The sequence below is a fragment of the Myxine glutinosa genome, chromosome 7 (genome assembly GCF_964187855.1).
Source record: "Myxine glutinosa chromosome 7, kmMyxGlut1.1, whole genome shotgun sequence".
Taxonomy (NCBI): Eukaryota; Metazoa; Chordata; class Myxini; order Myxiniformes; family Myxinidae; genus Myxine; species Myxine glutinosa.
The window spans coordinates 184,581,269-184,600,518 of record NC_136267.1 but is presented as its reverse complement, the minus strand read 5'-3'; the positions used below and the strand labels follow the sequence as shown (position 1 = coordinate 184,600,518).

General features: G+C 43.2%; 1 protein-coding gene across 4 annotated transcripts in view; it reads left to right on the top strand.

Annotated features, from left to right (window-relative positions):
- Positions 1-17,610, top strand: part of LOC137431888 (ADP-ribosylation factor-like protein 5B) — a 43,706-nt gene extending 26,096 nt beyond the window's left edge. The window contains exons 5-6 of one of the 4 annotated variants that reach the window (XM_078782620.1): positions 2,331-2,482; positions 16,559-17,610. In XM_078782620.1, coding sequence (XP_078638746.1) covers positions 2,331-2,482; positions 16,559-16,607 — 201 coding nt within the window. In that variant the 3' untranslated portion in view covers positions 16,608-17,610. Of the gene's footprint in view, positions 1-2,327; positions 2,483-7,912; positions 8,226-16,558 lie in introns of those variants that run through there. The other 3 variants (XM_068123709.2, XM_068123707.2, XM_068123708.2) reach the window with 3 other exon arrangements.
- The last annotated feature ends 1,640 nt before the right edge of the window (positions 17,611-19,250 follow it).

The window sequence follows — 19,250 nt, the reverse complement described above, 5'->3', positions numbered from 1 at the left end:
TGGGATGAATGATCCCGGTGTGTACCCCAGTTTAGAATAGGTCCACCGTATCCCTGCGCATCGTAAGAGGCGACTAAGGGTTGGCGTCAGGAAGGGCATCCGGCCATAAAAACATTGCCTCAAACAGGGAACCATGATTGTCATGGGGCCCGCAAGGCTAACCCCCGCTCTGGCAGGGAAAATGGCCTTAAAACGATCATTCATTCATTCATTCATTCAGAAAGTATTCAGACCCCTTTGCTTTTTTCACATTTTGTTATGTTGCAGCATTATGCTGAAATTTAAAATTTAGCTCAGTTGCCTCCCATTTCTCTTGATCATCTTTGAGATGTTTCCACACCTTGATTGGAGTCCACCTGTGGTAAATTCAATTGATTGGACATGATTTGGAAAGGCACACACCTGTCTATATAAGGTCTCACAGCTGACAATGCATATCAGAGCAAAAACCAAGCCATGAGGTCGAAGGAACTGCCTGCAGAGCTCAGAGACAGGATTGTGTCGAGGCACAGATCTGGGGTAGCCCAAAAACAAATTTCTGCTGCATTGAAGGTTCCCAAGAGCACAGTGGCCTCCATAATTCTGAAATGGAAGAAGTTTGGAAAACCAGGACTCTTCCTAGAGCTGGCCGCCCGGCCAAACTGAGCAATCGGGGGAGAAGGGCCTTGGTAAGAGAGATTAAAAGAACCCGATGGTCACTCTGGGTGAGCTCCAGAGATCCTGTGTGGAGATGGGAGAAACTCCCAGAAGGACAACCATCACTGCAACACTCCACCGATCTGGGCTTTATGGCAGAGTGGCCAGACTTAAGCCTCTCCTCAGTGAAAGACACATGAAAGCCTGCTTGGAGTTTGCAAAAAAGCACCAAAAGGACTCTCTGACTGTGAGAAACAAGATTCTGTGGCCACTCTGCCCCGTGGAGCTTGGTTAGAAAAGCGGTGCCATTGGTGTGACGTCACTCGTACCCAGAGTATCTCAGGAAGTGACGGCACTTCCCCCAAGTGTATGTCAGCTCCATTTCGATCTTTCGACGTTGTATGAAACATTTTTGTGAAGGTGGATTTATTCCCGATCAATGTTGAGGATACTCATCCATTAGCAGATCATGTCAGAGCTACCAAAGGAGGGCTCACCAGGTGGTTTGGGAGGTGCACTTGTCTATCATGTTACGAGCAGCGTAAAAAAACGTTGTTCCGGTGGTGCACGGTTATGTTTTGTTGATTGCCTTTTATGGAACATACATATCTCTTCTCCATCTTCATTTATCTTATTTTCCCCACCATGTGTGGTCAGATTGTGACAGTTTTGACCCGTATTTTGCAAGTCGACTGGCCAGACCTGATGTTTGACTGAAGGGCGACAGTGATAACCGAAATTTGTTCAGGGCGATGGTGATAACTCACCGACTCGTCGCAAAAGACACCTGGGACCTTTAACATCCACCAATTAATTCTAACAGATGAGACACCCAGATTTCCCTCCATCCGAGGGATAGTGCATTCTTTTGATACAACTTGTTGCCTGCGAAACTTCAGGCTGACACTTTATAGTCAGGTCAGGAATCGAACCCGAACTAGACGGCTCTGTTAAGTGCGTGACCTCTGCACCATACCGTTGGACTATGGCACGTGCAAATGCAGCACAAGACTCGGTGGTGTAACGTGGTTAGAGTGTCCGCTGCGAGTGTGGGAGGTCAGCGGTTCGAAACAGACTCTGGTCCAGTTGTACCAAAAACTTGAAAATGGTACATGTTGCTTCCTTGATTGATGCGCAAAATTTTAAATGGATGGTGATCGTGGATAAACAAACATAGGTTCATTGGCAACCCTTGTTCAGGCTTGATAGGCCTAGTGACTTCCTCCTTCATTGAAGTTCCTTCTAAGGGAACAGAATTATAGAGAGAGAGAGAGAGAGAGAGAGAGAGAGAGAGAGAGAGAGAGAGAGAGAGAGAGAGAGAGAGAGAGAGAGAGAGAGAGAGAGAGAGAGAGAGAGAGAGAGAGAGAGAGAGAGAGAGAGAGAGAGAGAGAGAGAGAGAGAGAGAGAGAGAGAGAGAGAAAGAAAGAAAGAAAGAAAGAAAGAAAGAAAGAAAAACAAAAAGAGAAAAAAAAAGACAAAAAAAAGACAAAACATTTATTGGCCTTTTTAATTTGTAACGATGTATCGTAAATATCCTACCGTTAATAAACAAAAATATTTAAAAAAGAACACGGATGGCTTTGTTTTGTGTCACGTGATGTGGACAGATCTTTGACTGCTGAGATCATTTTGTCCCTTGTAGATTGAAAGCATTTATCAATATTGAGTTTGTATTGGTATGTGTTGTCAAGCAGGACTTGCGCAAGGCTTCTGTCTTGATATTTGCCAACAAGCAAGACATGAAGGGTTGTATGACTGCCGCTGAAATCTCGCAGTACCTCAAACTTACCGGCATCAAGGACCATCCATGGCACATCCAGGCCTGCTGCGCTCTGTCTGGAGAAGGGTATTGTACTGCTTGGGAGCATTTTCTTTTGAGATGATAATACTTGGCTTTTCAATGCAAATTAATGGATTGATTTTGCTTTTGTATGAAATTTGCTGTTGCGGAGCTGAAAACCATGACACTTCAGAATTTTAAGTTTATCTCATAACTGCGTAATTAATATTATTACAAGTGAATAAAAAAATTTATGCTAAATTAAAAAGGCAATGCAGGGATGACAAACTACAGTCTAAAAAAGGTCCTAAACAATATGGGGATGAAGTTGGTTTCGAGAGTAGCTAACAGTATTGCCATCACATGACAATCCCTACACCGCTGCCTCATTTACACTTCATCAGTTATTGCTCCAAGCTTCGACAAATACTCCACTGGTTACAGCAGCACATGATTACTCCTGTATGTAGCCACATACTGAGACTCTACAAATTAGCAGCCCAAGTACAATGTTATAATATCAATACATGATCATCAACTTCTTACAAACCTCGCGGAGACCTTGGAGATCTCGCGAGATCTTGTGGGCGACGTCACGGTTTTTCGAAGCTGTACACGGTCTCCACGTTTCGAAGTTGACATTGTTCACAATTGTATTTTTGTCAAAACTGTATTTATCTTTCGGTGTGTGTACCTTTTAGTGTGTCCCGTGGAAGATTCTTGGTGTTAATCTTTCATAAATTAATCGTTTCTGTTTGCCCGGCGTGTGCGGCCTTGTAGCCTCAGGCTTCCCCGGTCCCCCGTCAAAGTTTGTTCACTTAAGTTTCTTCCTTCGCTGTTTTTGTTTGGTTCTTAGATTTTTCCCTCCTCCCCCGAACTTCCCTGAATATGTACTCTTTGTCTAACATTTACACCCCCCCCCCCCCCCCAAAAACAAACAAACAAACAAACAAAAAAACAACAACATCATTTACTTCCCTTTCTCCATGTGTCTCATTGTGCTTCTCATCGTGTGTGCTTTTGTCTCATCGTGTGCTTCTGCCCATGTGCGCTGTGTTGCCCCGCCCCCATTATCTCCTTGACTTCCACCTTTTGCCCTGTTCAAGTGACTCGTGATTGTCCCTCGAGGCTCCCTCTCCCCGTTGGTATTTTTGTGAATATAAGATTGTTCTTCACGGTTCTCTTTAAATATGTTTAAACTTTCCCCTGCAGTGTTTATTCAGTGGTATATCACAACATGCTGTTTTTCTTCCTATTTAAAAGGCTCCTTTCAATTTCCTCTTCAACTCATTCCACTTAAAAAATATATTCAATTTCTTATAATTCTTTCTCACTACATGCTCTAAATTCTCATTCATTCCACCCCTCCTACATCGTTCTTAAAAGGATCGCTAAGTTGAAAATCACAATCAACCCAATTTGTTACAAATGTTCGTCTTTCATTAATCATCCACTTTCTAAACTACCCCCTTGCCCCTCCCCTTCAAAACTCACCCCCAACCCCTTCCCTTCAAATCTCCCCCCCCCCCCCCCACCATCCCCCTCCAATTCTCCCCCACCTCCCTCCTACTCAAAGCTGCCTCCTCCCCACTTCGTCTCCCTTCTATCTCATACCTCCACCTTCCCCAACCTTCTACTTTCCTCTGCCCCCCCCCCCCCCTCAAACAACCCCTCACCGTGCCTCATCCCATCACCATCAAACCTTTCATCCTCCTCATCCTTCCCTTTCTTGTAACTCTTCTGTAATCTCTGACACACTATCAACTGCTCTCCCTACTTCCTCCTCTCATCCTTCATCTGACCCGACCCCTCCCCTCCCCTGTCCTACAACCGATGCTCCCCCTCTCTCCTCATTAACGGTATGGACCTCAAACATCCGGGGCCTTCGCTCAAACCTGATTGATCTCTCCATTCAGGTTGCTTCTGACAATCCAGACTTGATCTGCTAAACAGAAACTTTCCTCCTTCAAGATATCTCTGATTCCTTAATATCTCTTCCTGGTTACTCCCTCCTCCGGTATGATAGACCTGAGCCTCATCCTGGTGGCGGGGTTGCTATCTTTATCAAAAACTCTCTTCCTCACTCGCCCTGCACTGCCCTCTCTCCACCCCATCCCCAGGAGTACCTCTGGCTACGGCTTCCTCTCCGCTCCCACCTTTTGTTCATATGTGTTCTGTACAGTCCTCCAAACAGTGATGACTCGATTTACATTTCGCTGTCTGACAACATGGACCAACTTCTATCAACTCATCCAAACTCTCTCTTCCTCATATGTGGCGACTTCAACTGTCATCATGCCAGCTGGCTGGGTGTGGGTTCCTCTCTCACCAGCCATGACACCTCAGCAAAGGACTTCTGCGACTCATTGGGACTGACACAATCTGTCAATTTCACGACCCGGATCTCAGTCAATGGAGTATCTTCTCTTCTAGACTTGGTTATGACAAACCTCCCTGCAAATGTATGCTGCTCTTCTTCTGCTCCAATCGGTTCTTCTGATCATGTGCTTGTTAAAGTGGACATCTCTCTGGCCATTCTCAGAGAGCCTCCTCAGCGCCGACGAGTCTGGCATTTCACTCAGGCTGACTGGCATGGTCTTCAAGCAGCCATCAATCATCTGGACTGGTCTCCCATCTCCACTGCCTGTGACATCAATTCTTCCTGGGAATTCTTCCAATGCAAACTGCTCTCTCTCATGCACAGATTTATCACATCTCATCTTCAGTTGTCTCACCCTTCCTCCCGTCCATGGTACACTGAGTCTTGTGGTGAGGTAGTTGCCCTGAAACAACTTGCCTTTGCCTCTTGGAAGGCAAATCCAACTGAAGGCAATCTTAGTTCCTTCCACCAAGCTCGGAACAAGTGTGTGTCTACCCTCAGGAGTGCCAAGAAGCACTATCTCTCCACACTCAAGAATGAACTCTCAAACCTGTCTCCTTCCTCCAAATCCTGGTGGCTTCTGGTCAAATCCGTTTCTGGTGTTTGTTCCCCTTCCATCCCCTCCCTTACCTCAAATGGCTGCACAGTTGACACCGCACGTGACAAAGCCGAATGCCTCAACTCTGTGTTTGCCTCAGAATATTGTGTCCCAAACCCATCTCTCTCTGTTCCCACCTTACCCAGTCGGACCAAACTGCTCCTGGACTCTGTGTCCTTCTCTCCTGACAAGGTGGAGAAGTTTTTGTCAAACCTCGACTCTGATTCTGCAACTGGACCAGACGGCATCAGCCCACGGGTCCAAAAATCCTGCTCTGCCGCTCTATCTCACCCTCTCTCTGTTCTTTTCACCCTCTCTTTTGCTCAACGTCATCTGCCAGCATCTTGGAAATCGGCAAACATTACCGCTTTACACAAAAAATGTGCAAAAACAGATCCTTGCAACTACAGACCAATCAGCCTGCTCCAAATTATCAGCAAAGTCATGGAATCCATCATTGCTTCGGATATCAAATCCTTCCTCTTCTCCAATGGCTTGAACACCGATCATCTATTTGGATTCAGACTGGGTCATTCTACTCTGGACATGTTGCTTCTGCTGTCTCAACAATGGATGGAGGTCCTCAATGCCAAACAGGAAATCAGAGCTGTCTCCCTTGACATATCACGTGCCTTCGATATGGTCTGGCACCCAGCTCTGCTCACCAAACTCTCCTCCTATGGTATCCATGGAAATCTCCTTGCATGGCTTGCGGACTTCCTCTCTGGTCATAGACAACGTGTGGCCCTGAATGGATTTCTCTCATCTCCCCTTCCTGTTCTGGCTGGAGTACCCAAGGCAATGTTCTGGGCCCTGTGCTATTTCTGGTCTTCATCAATGATCTCTCCAACTCTCTGGAAAATCCTCTCTATCTCTTTGGTGATGACTCCACTCTCTGCCGCTCCATTCCTCATCCCTCAGATCGGCAGTCTGCAGCCACCCCACTCTCTGCAGACCTGGACAAAATCACAGACTGGTCAAACAAGTGGAACATGTCTTTCAATCCTGACAAATCTCACACTCTTACTATGTCTCTCCGAAAAGGCCGACTGGAAAACCCTCCCATCCACTTTCTCAACAATCCTCTCCAAGAAGTTCTGTCACTCAAGCTTTTGGGTCTCACTATCTGCCATGATCTTTCTTGGGAAAACCACATTTCCAAGCTGGCCTCCAAAGCCAGTCGCCATCTGGGCATCCTCCGTCGTGCGAAGTCCTTCCTTGGCACACTTGAGCTCCTCACCACATACAAGGCTTTCATCCGCAGCTCAATGGAATACTGTTCTCCCCTCTGGGCCGGTGCTCCTGCCTCACACCTAGCTTGGCTTCACGCTGTTGAAACCAAAGCTTTCAGAATCATTGGAATCTCCTGCTATGAAGCTAACTCCGAGGGCCTTACACTCACTCACCGCAGGCAGGTTGGTGGTCTTTCTGTCTTTTACCGACTCCTCTCCGGCCTTGCTCCCCCAGCTCTCCCTGTGCTCTGTCTCCCAAATATTCCTACAGGTCGCACAAGATCTGCCAGCAACCCTCTTATGGTTGAACTGCCAAAATCAAGGCTCTCTGCCAAAATCAAGGCTCTCTGCTCACCTTCACTCTTTCATTCCCCTTTTCTCCTGCCTCTGGAACAATCTCCCCCACTCCCTTCAATCCCACTCCTCCCTCCAGGTCTTTAAAACAGCTGTTCACCACCATCTCTTATCTTCCCCCATCCAAAAGCTTGATCTTTTCTACCCCCACTAATTTTCATCCCAGATACACGTTTTTGAAATTCCAACTTCTTTCCTGGAAGTCCTTGCAGTGTCCATATGTTTTATACCTCTCCCACCTCCCCCAAGCCCTCTCCCTCCCACAGATCTCTCGATGTCCCTGCTGTCAAATGTTGTGTTTGTGTCCTTCCCCCTCTCTCCCCATCTTGTCTTCTGCTGCCCTTAGTTTGTGTTTTGTGTGTCGGTTTGACTTTTTGTGTGATTAATATTCGCTCTTTCACGAGCCTCGCTCTTGTATACAAAAAAAAAAAAAAAAAAAAAAAAATGCGTGGACAGCTCTAATAACAACATTCTATCATTATCTCAATTTGTGATTGGTTACTCTAAGTTGATAAAAATGAAAAGTAGGAAAGACAACTGAAGCTAAGCTGCAAGAACTCCCTGAAATTATATAGGAGCTTCTTATACTTCTAGCTCGACCTAGCCCTAGACAATAGTCTGGAGGCAGTGATGTAGGGATTGTTATGTGATGGCAATACTGTTAGCTACTCTCTCAACCAACATCATCCCTATCTTGTTTAGGACCTTTTTTAGACTGTCGTTTGTCATCCCTACATTGCCTTTTTAATTTAGCATAAATTTTTTTATTCACTTGTTTCTGTAATTTTTTACAATGTGGAATAACATAATGGTATATGGTACTCAGAGGATACCCAATCTTGGAGCAAAAGTGCCAAGATATCTTAGTCAGCAAAGTCAAACACTACACATGTTCCTATATTGTCTTACGTAACCCTGACTGTATCTTGCAGCTCTGTCTTATTGCTCGTTTCTCAAAGAGTAATGTCTTCATCCAGCCTCAGGCCACACAAGGACCTGCACTTCGAAATGCCCAAAATAACTGGTGTGGTTTCCCTCTTAACCAATAGGGCAGGGACAGAGGGGAGGGGCGGAGCCTCTCGAGGAATTTTATGCACGGCCGGACACGTGAAAGACACTCGTGGGTTTTCCTGTTTTGTTCACTTGAAGTGTCAATAATACTTATTATACACTCGAAATGCAAATGTCCTCGATAAACTACTATGAGAGGACAAAAAGATATTCCAACCTTTGATTTGTATCAGTGGGTGGGCCGACATTTTTTTAACCGCATCATCCCAACGTTAATACGTAGATTCGACAGTACCAACGCACTCTTTGTTGATAATAGTTTTATAAAATTAACTTCAATGAAGAACTTTATCAAGGCAAGATATAAGTATTTATCTGTGGTATCCAAATCCTGGTTCTGGGAAATCAGAAGACCTCGGTAATACTTGAGTAGATTCTCGCCAGACAAAAATACATCACTATATATCATCAGAAAGACATTAGTAAAACACACTGTACACGTGACGCACTTCTTATCTGTGCATGCGCATAGCAAGGTTCGGGGTTGATTATCGAGTAAGCGTGGGGAAGGGCATGGCCTTGCCAAACAACGATGGTGTTGGTCGAGTACGAGAGAACACGCTCTCAGAGAGTATCTGTAAATATTTAACGATATAAATGAACGGGAGAAACAAATTATAACTAGATGGTATTCATAGAATACTTACCTTGCGCAGTCAACTTGTTGTGAGCCAACTCTTCTGTTTTTCAACATTATTTTTCTTTGATCCAATATGGCTGCCAGACCACGAGAGCGATGACATCATAAATTTATATTCTCTAATATAATTGTTGCATATATCACTCAATACATTTCAAACTGATCAGACCAAGCGTTGTCCCTGTCAAATTATGACGTCATAATTATGGCACCAATGATGTCATCGTTAACAACACCTATTCCCCATATGGAGTTCTTTACAATGAGCCATGTTTCAATTTTGTCCAAGCAGTGGTTTTGGAGGTATAGAGGTGCAATTTTTTTTGGTTTTTCCAAGATGGTGCCTGTACCACATGACCTATGAGGTCATGATTATCATTAAAATATTCTAAAGGAGGAGGTGCTCCTATGGTGAAAATCTAGTGTCCATCAGACCAACAGTTGCTGAAAAAAAATTCATAATGATCGGATGGAAAAGTGTTGTATTTGTCGAATTATGACGTCATAACGAAGGCACCGATGACATTATTAACATATCTTATTCCCCATGGGGAGTAGTTGACAATGAGGCAGGTCTCAATTTTTTCCATGGCATGGTTTCAGAGACATAGAGGTGCAAAGTTTTTCCAAGATGGCGCCTGTACCACATGACCTATGACGTCAGGATTATCATTTAAATATTCTACATGAGGACGCGCTCCAATGGTGAAAATTGTGCCCATCAGACCAACAGTTGCTGAGAAAAAAAATTCACAATGATCGGATACGTGTTGCACTTGTCGAATTATGATATCATAACGAAGGCACAGATGACATCATCATTAACATATCTTATTCCCGAAGGGGAGTGCTTGACAATGAGCCTTGTTTCAATTTTTTCCATGGAGTGGTTTCGGGGATATAGAGAATGAATGAATGAATGAATGATCGTTTTAAGGCCATTTTCTCCGCTGGAGCGGGGGTTAGCCTTGCGGGTCCCATGACAATCATGGTTCCCTGTTTTGAGGCAATATTTTTATGGCCGGATGCCCTTCCTGACGCCAACCCTTGGTCGCCTCTTACGATGCGCAGGGATACGGTGTACCTATTCTAAACCGGGGTACACACCGGGATCATTCATCCCAGCAAGCTGGTACTCAATTTGCCGACCTCGGAAGGATGACAGGCTGAGTGAACCCCCCTGGCGTTAATTCAGCGATTGACCGGGATTCAAACCCAGGATCCTAGGATCCCAAGCCGGCACCCTAACTGCTAAGCCAACACCAGGCTCAACCTTCACCAACCAACCTTCACCTTCGGGGATATAGAGGTGCAACTTTTTTCGATTTTTTTTCAAGATGGCTTCTGTACCACGTGACCTATGACGTTATATTTATCATTGAAAAATTCTACAGTAGGAGCCGCACATATTCTGAAAATTTAGTGTCCATCGGTCTAACAGTTGCAGAGGAATTTTTGTTTTATTCATATTGATCAGATCAAGCGTTGTACTTGTCAAATTATGACGTCATAATTAAGGCACCGATGACATCACCATCAACACATCTTATTCCCCATGGTGAGTACTTGACAATGAGCCATGTTTCAATTTTTTCCATTGAGTGGTTTGGGAGATATAGAGGTGTAACGTTTTTCCAAGATGGCGTCTGCACCACGTGACCTATGACGTTATAATTATGAATAAAAAAATTATACAGGCGGAGGCACTTCTATGGTAAAATTTCGTATCAATCGGACCAATGGTTGCTGAGAAAATGATTTTTTTAAATGCAGACACGTACGGCACACGGCACACGGCACACGTACGCAACTAAATGCTTAACCCTGCTTTTCGCTTCACGAGCGCAGGGTAACGAAGGATTCTGCACCAAGTGAAACTCCAGTCATTGCCATTGAGAGAGGCCCAGCTCAGAAATACACACCGTCTGAATAATTGGTTCACGAGTTATCAAGTGACCACCATATTCGTCGTGTGTGTGTGTGTGTGTGTGTGTGTGTGTGTGTGTGTGTGTGTGTGTGTGTGTGTGTGTGTGTGTGTGTGTGTGCGTGCGTGCGTGCGTGTGTGCGTGTGTGTGTGTGTGTGTGTGTGTGTGTGTGTGTGTGTGTGTGTGTGTGTGTGTGTGTGTGTGTGTCCGCGTCCGCCCGCAGCATAACTACCCGATGATATCCAATCTTGATGAAACTTGGGTGGGAGGTTGATATCATGAACTAGTTGTGTCCTGCCGAGAGTGGGCGTATGCGCTCATTGTGGGCGGAGCCACGCCCGAAAAAGATGTCTTTTTAGCAGGTAATCGAGTTCAAGCTACATCTTCTCCGAGGGAGTTGGTGTAATCTGACAGGTGTTTCGGTATTTGGTTAGGCCAATGTCATGTGTCGAGCCTCACGGAGCTCGATTTTTAATTATTTTATTTTTTCCCCCATCTTTTATTTATTTATTATTTTTTTTCATTTCATTTTTCACCGTATTTTCAGTATTGTGTAGCTAACTAACCTCATAACTGATTATACATTATTTTCTATCTCATTTCAAGGTCAGTAACCTTCGTTTGACATTTCCGGGCCTGGCCTGTCCGGGCCTGTTTCGGTTACAGTCCGTCCTTTGTCATTGAATACCGCTCGCCCGTGAGGGTCTTTTGGTTCATCGGGACTTTTTGGTCATCTGGGTTTTTTTCGGTCATCAAGGACTTTTGGGGACTTTTGGGTGAGTTTGGTCATCGGGGACATTTGGGTCCTCGGTGACTTTTGGTTCATCTGGGCCTTTTGGGTGCTCGGGGGGGGGGGGGGGGGGGTTTGGGGAGGGTCTTTTGGGTCCTCGGGGGGAGGGGGGGGTATTTTGGGTCAAGTGTTAAGGGGCTCAGCAGTTTAGAGGGTTAAAAGGCACATTTGAATAGTACGTAATTAATTAATAGACGTGAAAAAGTATGACTCATACACGCGCACACACACACACACACACACACACACACACACACACACACACACACACACACACACACACACACACATCTCGTTTTTTCATTTCTGTTCCTCACAATTATATCTCTTTTATTCACACACACACACACACACACACACACACACACACACACACACACACACACACACACACCAACATTTATAGTAGATTCAATTCCCGTGGTTTCCTTGTTCAGGCTGTTTATATGACGCCATCAGTGATGCACCAACGTAACAAATCTGGCGCCGAGAAACCGTGACCCGAGAAGGTTTATTGATCACGTGGTTTGCTTTTACCTTAACCCGCGACTGGAGGGATTGTGACCACGTGTCCCGTGTGCGGTGTACATCACTGGTACCTCGCTATTATTTTATTTTCATAAATGTTACTGAAAAACGAGGCATTTCCCGAGACATGATATTTCTGCTGATATTATTTGATGCCACGTAACATTGTCACGCATAACGCCGACACTGAGGCAAATGTGTCTAGCGGCTCCGCCCACATCGAGCTGATTGACAGTCATAGCCGCGCCTACCCCAGTCCCATTCTTTTCCATAGGAATGTCGTTTTCTGTACTTTTTGAGGAATCCTTTCAAGCTACAAGAATTATAATATCAAAGGATGTTGCAGGAAGTAAAACTCTATCGAATGGTAGCAGAATCATTGCCATTGATAGAGGCAGCTTGGAAATATGCCGTCTGAAGAAGATTATTATTATTATTATGAACAAGAAGATTAATTCCCAGGTTTGATCGATTCCGTTTTTTCCCTTTATTTTGCTTTTGCCTTGGTCTGGAGAACTGAAAAGTGATCGCTACCTCGACAATCTGTCTGTCTGTCTGTTCGAAGGTACCGTAAAAACTGCTGAACCGATCGCAAAGATATTTTGGGTGGATAATCCTGGGATCTCCAGGAGTAAAATAGGCTATTTAGTTTTCCCAATTTCAGCTTTGGTCTCCAGTATTCTCAGGTTTTGACTCCCGCATAACATTCACGTTCGCATGACGTTCATTGTGACGATGTTCTCATTGTGACGATGTATGTGTTCACGGTAGTGTTTGACGTGACGGTGTGAACATAATTTCGTAATGTTTTTTGTTTCGTAATCCTTTAATGAACGTTTAATGTTTAATGAACGATTAATGTTTAATGAACGTTTAATGCCCTTCTACGTCCGGGGCCGCACGCGCGCTACACCGGACGGGCCAGCGTGTACCTTGCCCATCGCCGTCAGGCTCAGGTAAACTGCTGAGTCACATCCGTGATGGGACTGGGGCTTGAGACAGTGTCCCTCATTAAAAGTATAATAAACGTTGTCTCCATCGATCTTGCCAAGGCCGTAACAGCCGTAACGTTTAATCTCTACATGAGAGAATTCCACATAGCTATTTGGGCGGTGAATACGCCAACAGATCGCTGTCTCCATCGATCTTGCCAAGGCCGTAACAGCTATCGGCTCAAAATCCTTTTAACTGTTGATTTGGTACAGTTACACGTATCGGGAATTTGGTACACGTATCAGGAGTACATACGACATAGCGATTTTGAACACGATTATCGATCACGATTCACGATCATCACGATCATAATTTATCTATCACGATTTGAAACACGATGGAGTAATATTTACCGATATGAACAGTGATGTGGCTTTTATTGAAATTCTAAAGATACTGTTTAGATTTTGATGATTTGCATGTGATATGATTCAACGGATGTTTATATGAATCGTTTAAAATAAAAAAGCCTTCAATTTCTGATATTTTGTCTTTTCATTTGGGCTTCCCAATTGCCCCACCTATAGGGCGGGTACCGTTGCTTGTGTTATTAACCCAACCATTGTGGAGTATATAAAGTACAGTAGATCTTCGCTCAGTTCTGTAAGTAAAACTTACCTCACTGAGCTTACCTTAGATTTCTTTATTTAGTGTTATAAACAGCATTAGCGACTGTTTAAAAAGCTAATCATACGTGTTTGTGGTTTATAATATTTTTACTTCTGTTAGAGGCCGCTGGACCGTTGCTCCCACGGAAACGCCATGATGAGCTATTTATAAATGTTGACTCGACGTTTGTTCGCTCAGTTCTGTAAGTAAAACTTACCTCGCTGAACTTACCTCAGATTTCTTTATTTAGTGTTATAAACAGCATTAGCGACTGTTTAAAAAGCTAATCATACGTGTTTGTGGTTTATAATATTTTTACTTCTGTTAGAGGCCGTTGGGCCGTTGCTCCCACGAAAACGCCATGATGAGCTATTTATAAATGTTGACTCGACGTTTGTTTAAGGAGGAAAAACCCCTTGGGGAGGTGGGATATTATTGGTATTAATTATGTTTTGTAATAACATTAATATTATGCTATTATCGTTAGTTTTGTTATTCGAAGCGGCCTTGTAAAAACGCCACGATAAAGCTAACTTAATATGGATATATACCTCAACACGCAACCCCATTGATGGCAATGGAGGGGAAACCCCGCTCAGGGGAGAAAACCCACTTGGGGAGGGGCACGGGGGGAGGGATGCGCTACAACCTTCATTGTGTAACTCTTCGTCCTCCTGTTAAGTTTGGTTGCAATTGGATAAGTAATGACGGAATGTATCGTGGTCAAAAAATCATCAGACAGACAGACAAACAGATGCCAAATTGCGTATTTTAGTATGATTAACATGGCATTTGTCCAAAGAGGAAGACGCCTTGGGGAGAGAGGATATTATTAATATTAATATTTTTGTATAATAACATTAATGTTATGTTATTATAATTTGTGTTATCACTTTTGGTATTAAAAGCTGCCTTGGGAAAAATGCCACAATTAGCTATCTATACAGCTTAACACGGATTTTGCCAAGGTGGAAACTCCCTCGTGGAGGGGGGCAAATGAAGTCGCTTCAGCCTCTGTCATGTGACTCTTAGCCTTCCTGTTAAGTTTGTTTGAGATTGGATACGTAACGACCGAATGTATAGCAGACAGACAGACTACAATTTGCGTATTTTAGTATAATGATAATCGGAGGTTTCCTTTGGTTCAATTTTCCATCCAGGAAAAGAAGACAAGTAATTTTAAGGCAAATTCCTCACCACAGGATTTGTTGTACAAATTTATCAGTGGAGGGAGGCCTAATGTTATCCCCACACCCCAAACTGTGGACCTGTCCCGATTGCTTTGCAGACCCCTAGGGGTCCATGCACCATAGGGTAGGAATGTTTCAGAGAAATAAAGCAAAATATTTTGTGGATTCTATCAATTGAATGGGGAGTTGTGTTTGCGTATACCTGTCACATGGGAATTTCCTCACACCACCTGGGTTTTTGTGACTACCATATTTTATTTTATTATTATTATTTTTTTACATTTTTGTTTTGTACTTCATTCACCAGATCTTTTCCCATGGTAAAGGTATGTTCTGCTGTTGGATGGGATTATATTATCAATTGTAGTTATTTACATTCCCTAAAATCAGATTAATATGCATGTTCATTGTGATGTCATAAGACATTTTGTTGAAATTGACACACAATAAGATTTTGTATTATAACTTGATGTCACTGTTTATTTTTACCCTCTTCAGAAGAGAGGGTATTGCATTTGAGTCCGTTTGTTTGTCCGTTTGTTACTTGGCAAAAAAAAACTTTTGGACAAGTATGTTGATCACTCCGGTTTGTGTGTTTGTCTGTCCACTCACTTATACATGCCTACAGGTCACAATTTTAAACCGATCTTCACAAAACTTCACAAAATGGTAACGTTTGTGGTCCGACAAAATCCTATTTGTTTTTTCAAGTCAAACGGTCAACAGGTCAACATAGGCGTAAGGTCAATCACTTTTTTCAAGTTTATAAAATCCTCAATTTCCATCTGATTGACTTGACATTTGAATAGGATTTACATATCAGTGAACTGAATTCAACCACCACTATTTTTGAGGCCAATATAGGCCAAAAGGTCAACAACCTTTTCAAATTTCTAAAATCCTCAATTTTCATCCGATTGACTTGAAATTTGAATAAGATTTGCATATCAGCTTACTGAAATCGACCAACAAATATTTTTGAGATCAATATGGGCAAAAAGGTCAACATAGGCCACATTTTTAAAATTGTCAATTTTCATCCGATTAACTTAAACTTTGAAGACGATTTACATATCAGGTCACAGAATTCAACCAACAATTATTTTTGAGGTCAAAAGGATGCTCTGCTGCATTCCATTCTACTTTGTTCTGTTTTGCCAAGTGTCGCTCTGAGGGATTTTCCATTTGTCTGTCTGTCTGTCTCTGTCTGTCTCTGTCTGTTTGTCCGCACAGAATAAATACGATTTTCTCTGCAACCGTTGGTCCGATTGACAGGACATTTTCACCATATGTGCGCCTCCGGTAGAATTTTTTAAAATGATAATTATGATGTCATAGGTCACGTGCTATGAGCGCCATCTGGGAAAAACGCGAAAAACGTTGCACCTCTAAATCTCCGAAAGCACTGCATAGAAAAAATTGAGACATGGCTCATTGTAAAGAACTCACCATAGGGAATAACATATATGTTAATGATGATGGCATATTGGCATAGGTCCCTCCATTATTACGTCATAATTCGACAAGTACAAAACTTCATCCGATCAAGATGAAATTTCTTGAGCGTCATCTTTGGATAAATTGGCGGAGAAAAAAAAATGGTGACGTCATCGGTCATGTGTTTCGGCCGCCATATTTGTTTTAACACAAAAGCCTTAAAACCACTAAAAGCACGTCCTGGCAAGGGTCTGCAATCTCAGATTGCTCTTGTTTTATTTTTGTAATCTGAGCATTACATTTATTCCGCAATTCTTGAATAAGCGACAGAAAAGTCGTATAAAGAAAAGAAACCACATTGTCTACATGGAGCTTTAACGTGTGCTCTTTTGCAGCTTGTATCAAGGCCTGGAGTGGATGACTTCAAAGTTGGGTGTGGGATAACATGGAGACCTCTCCGGATTTCTGTCAGCAAGACGGGGATGAAACTCTCCGTGACGGTGCTACATGGACCAAGAACATTTGATTTGAGCTAAAAACGTTGGAGGACTCTTTTATGCTGCTGTTACTGACTCTTGTCAGATGAACTACAGTGTTTCCGAACCGGATCTAATGTCACTCACTGCGTTGTTAGTGTTCGCACAAATGTTCTCTCTTGTGGTCTCAACCAGAACTCGGAGCCAATTCTGAAGCATCGAGTCCCTGTACATGTTGAATACGTTGTGATGAGACCAACATGAGGGCTTTGCTTACGACAAGTGGCCACAACTTTCCAGTTTCCCGCACCTTGACTCTTTTGCAAAAACAAACCCAAGCAAGGCTTTTGCTCCGAGTCTTATGACTCATTCGTGTGTATTATTAAGACTCAAAAATCACCTTTTGCATCTGCAGTGTGCAGGGATCCTCTGGTTTTACCATCATTCCTTGCCAGATGAACAACAGTTGTGAGTAGAGCAGGCAACTTCATTTGGATGTCGTTTTGATCTCTTTGCATAATTTCCTGTCTTTAGACCCTTGAAGACCGTCTGATAAAGAGGGGGGATGAAAGTAGGGATGCCGTAGGGTGGTTTTAATAATTATTCAGGATGTATGGTGTATCCCGTTGCTTCGATCCGTTGACGGTAACTTATCAGGATCAAAGTGATGCAGTGTGTGTATGACCTTTGCCGGAAGTTACCAGATTTATTCGGTAAAGATAAAAATGCTGTATATAAACAATGTACAGTCTATGCTTGGTATTATTGCTTTGAAAAGGGTACAAGATTATTTTCAAAGCTGGGTTCAGTATTATGTCAAACATGATCAATCTCTGCAATAATGCAACTCTCAGCAATGATATACCGTAACCTTTGGAAGCATCTTTTGATTGCATGAATTTAATGATATATTGAACAATGCTTTTTCTTTTTTTTGAAGACCCATGCATAATAAATATGTTCAATCTCCATTGCTTGTATTTACTCAGGTTTATTTACACGAAGTTTATCAGATTGTTATATTAAATATTATTATGTTGTATCTGAAAAGGAATTTTAAAAAAAGAAAAGAATGTTAATCCTTGAATTAAATTTTGAAATTTCTGCCTTTAAGGACCATCAACATATCACATCAGCAAAAATGCATATTTTTTGTTTTCCCCATATACTTTGTGTCATGTATAAATACCTCTTGTCTCTGATTTCTTTATGCTGTACTGTCAAACTTTCTCTTTTCTCCACCCTATTTTTTTTCTTTACAGGATCGTGGACGAATAAGGTAGAGCTGACAGTGGGACAAATGAATGACGAGGAAGAGAGAAAACACGAAAACTAGCAAGTGAGATGGTTTGGATTAGAAAGTTTAATGGGTAATAAAGATCAGAATTGGGGATGGCAAGATGGCGGTGTAGTGCTTGCCTGAAATCCTGGAGGAAGTAGTGAAACAGAACAGCCTCTGAAGGTGGTTCCGTAGACGAGAGAAGTGAGGAATAAAAGAGTTGAGGTGTGCAGTCAGCCTGGATTTTGGAAGCCTAACCAGGAGTGGGTTAATGGAAGGATGTCATCCTGGAGTAAATATGTAGGACCAAAGGACAGAGAGAAGAGGGAACAATGTTGGAAAATAGATAGAATAAAACAGAGAGACCACTGCCATGCCTGCAATGTCAGAGGAAAGGAGACTGCGCTTCTGTCTCATCACGGGAGATTCCAATATTTTTCAGAGCTTTAGTTTCCACAAAATCCAGGACAGTGAGATTATGATACTGGGGTGCCAGCCCATAGTGGAGAGCAGTACTCCACTAAGCTGCATAGACTGTAAGTAGCTCTGATTTCCCAAGAAACGATTTGGATTGACAGAGGACGCCCAGTCTGCGGCTGACTTCCGAGGCCGGCTATGCTATGTGGTCTGCCCAGGAATGGGCATGGCCGAGGGTAAGGCCTAGAGGTTCAAGAGACTGAACATCTTTGAGTGGAAGACCAAGGAAATATGTGGGTTAGTCTAAGGATCCTTCCGGAGAACAGAACACAGACCTGGAAGCAGAACACAGAGGAACAGAAGCATGTCCAGAGTTGACTGGGTTTGAAAACTGGAAAGACTTGACATAAGAAGAAATAATGGATGCCATGACTTTGCTTGAAATTGGAAGCAGGACCACTGGCATATACCTGGAAGGATCCACTGGCATATACCTGGAAGGATCCACTGGCATATACTTGGAAGGATCCACTGGCATATACTTGGAAGGATCCACTGGCATATACTTGGAAGGATCCACTGGCATATACTTGGAAGGATCCACTGGCATATACTTGGAAGGATCCACTGGCATATACTTGGAAGGATCCACTGGCATATACTTGGAAGGATCCACTGGCATATACTTGGAAGGATCCACTGGCATGTACTTGGAAGGATCCACTGGCATATACTTGGAAGGATCCACTGGCATATACTTGGAAGGATCCACTGGCATATACTTGGAAGGATCTGTTTTTGCACTCTTCTTGTGGACTGGAGTGATGTTTCCTGATTTTCACGCATCCAGCAGTGACCAAAATATCAGAGACCGATTCCTTCCCCACCAAACCCAACCCCCACCTTTGTCTCAAT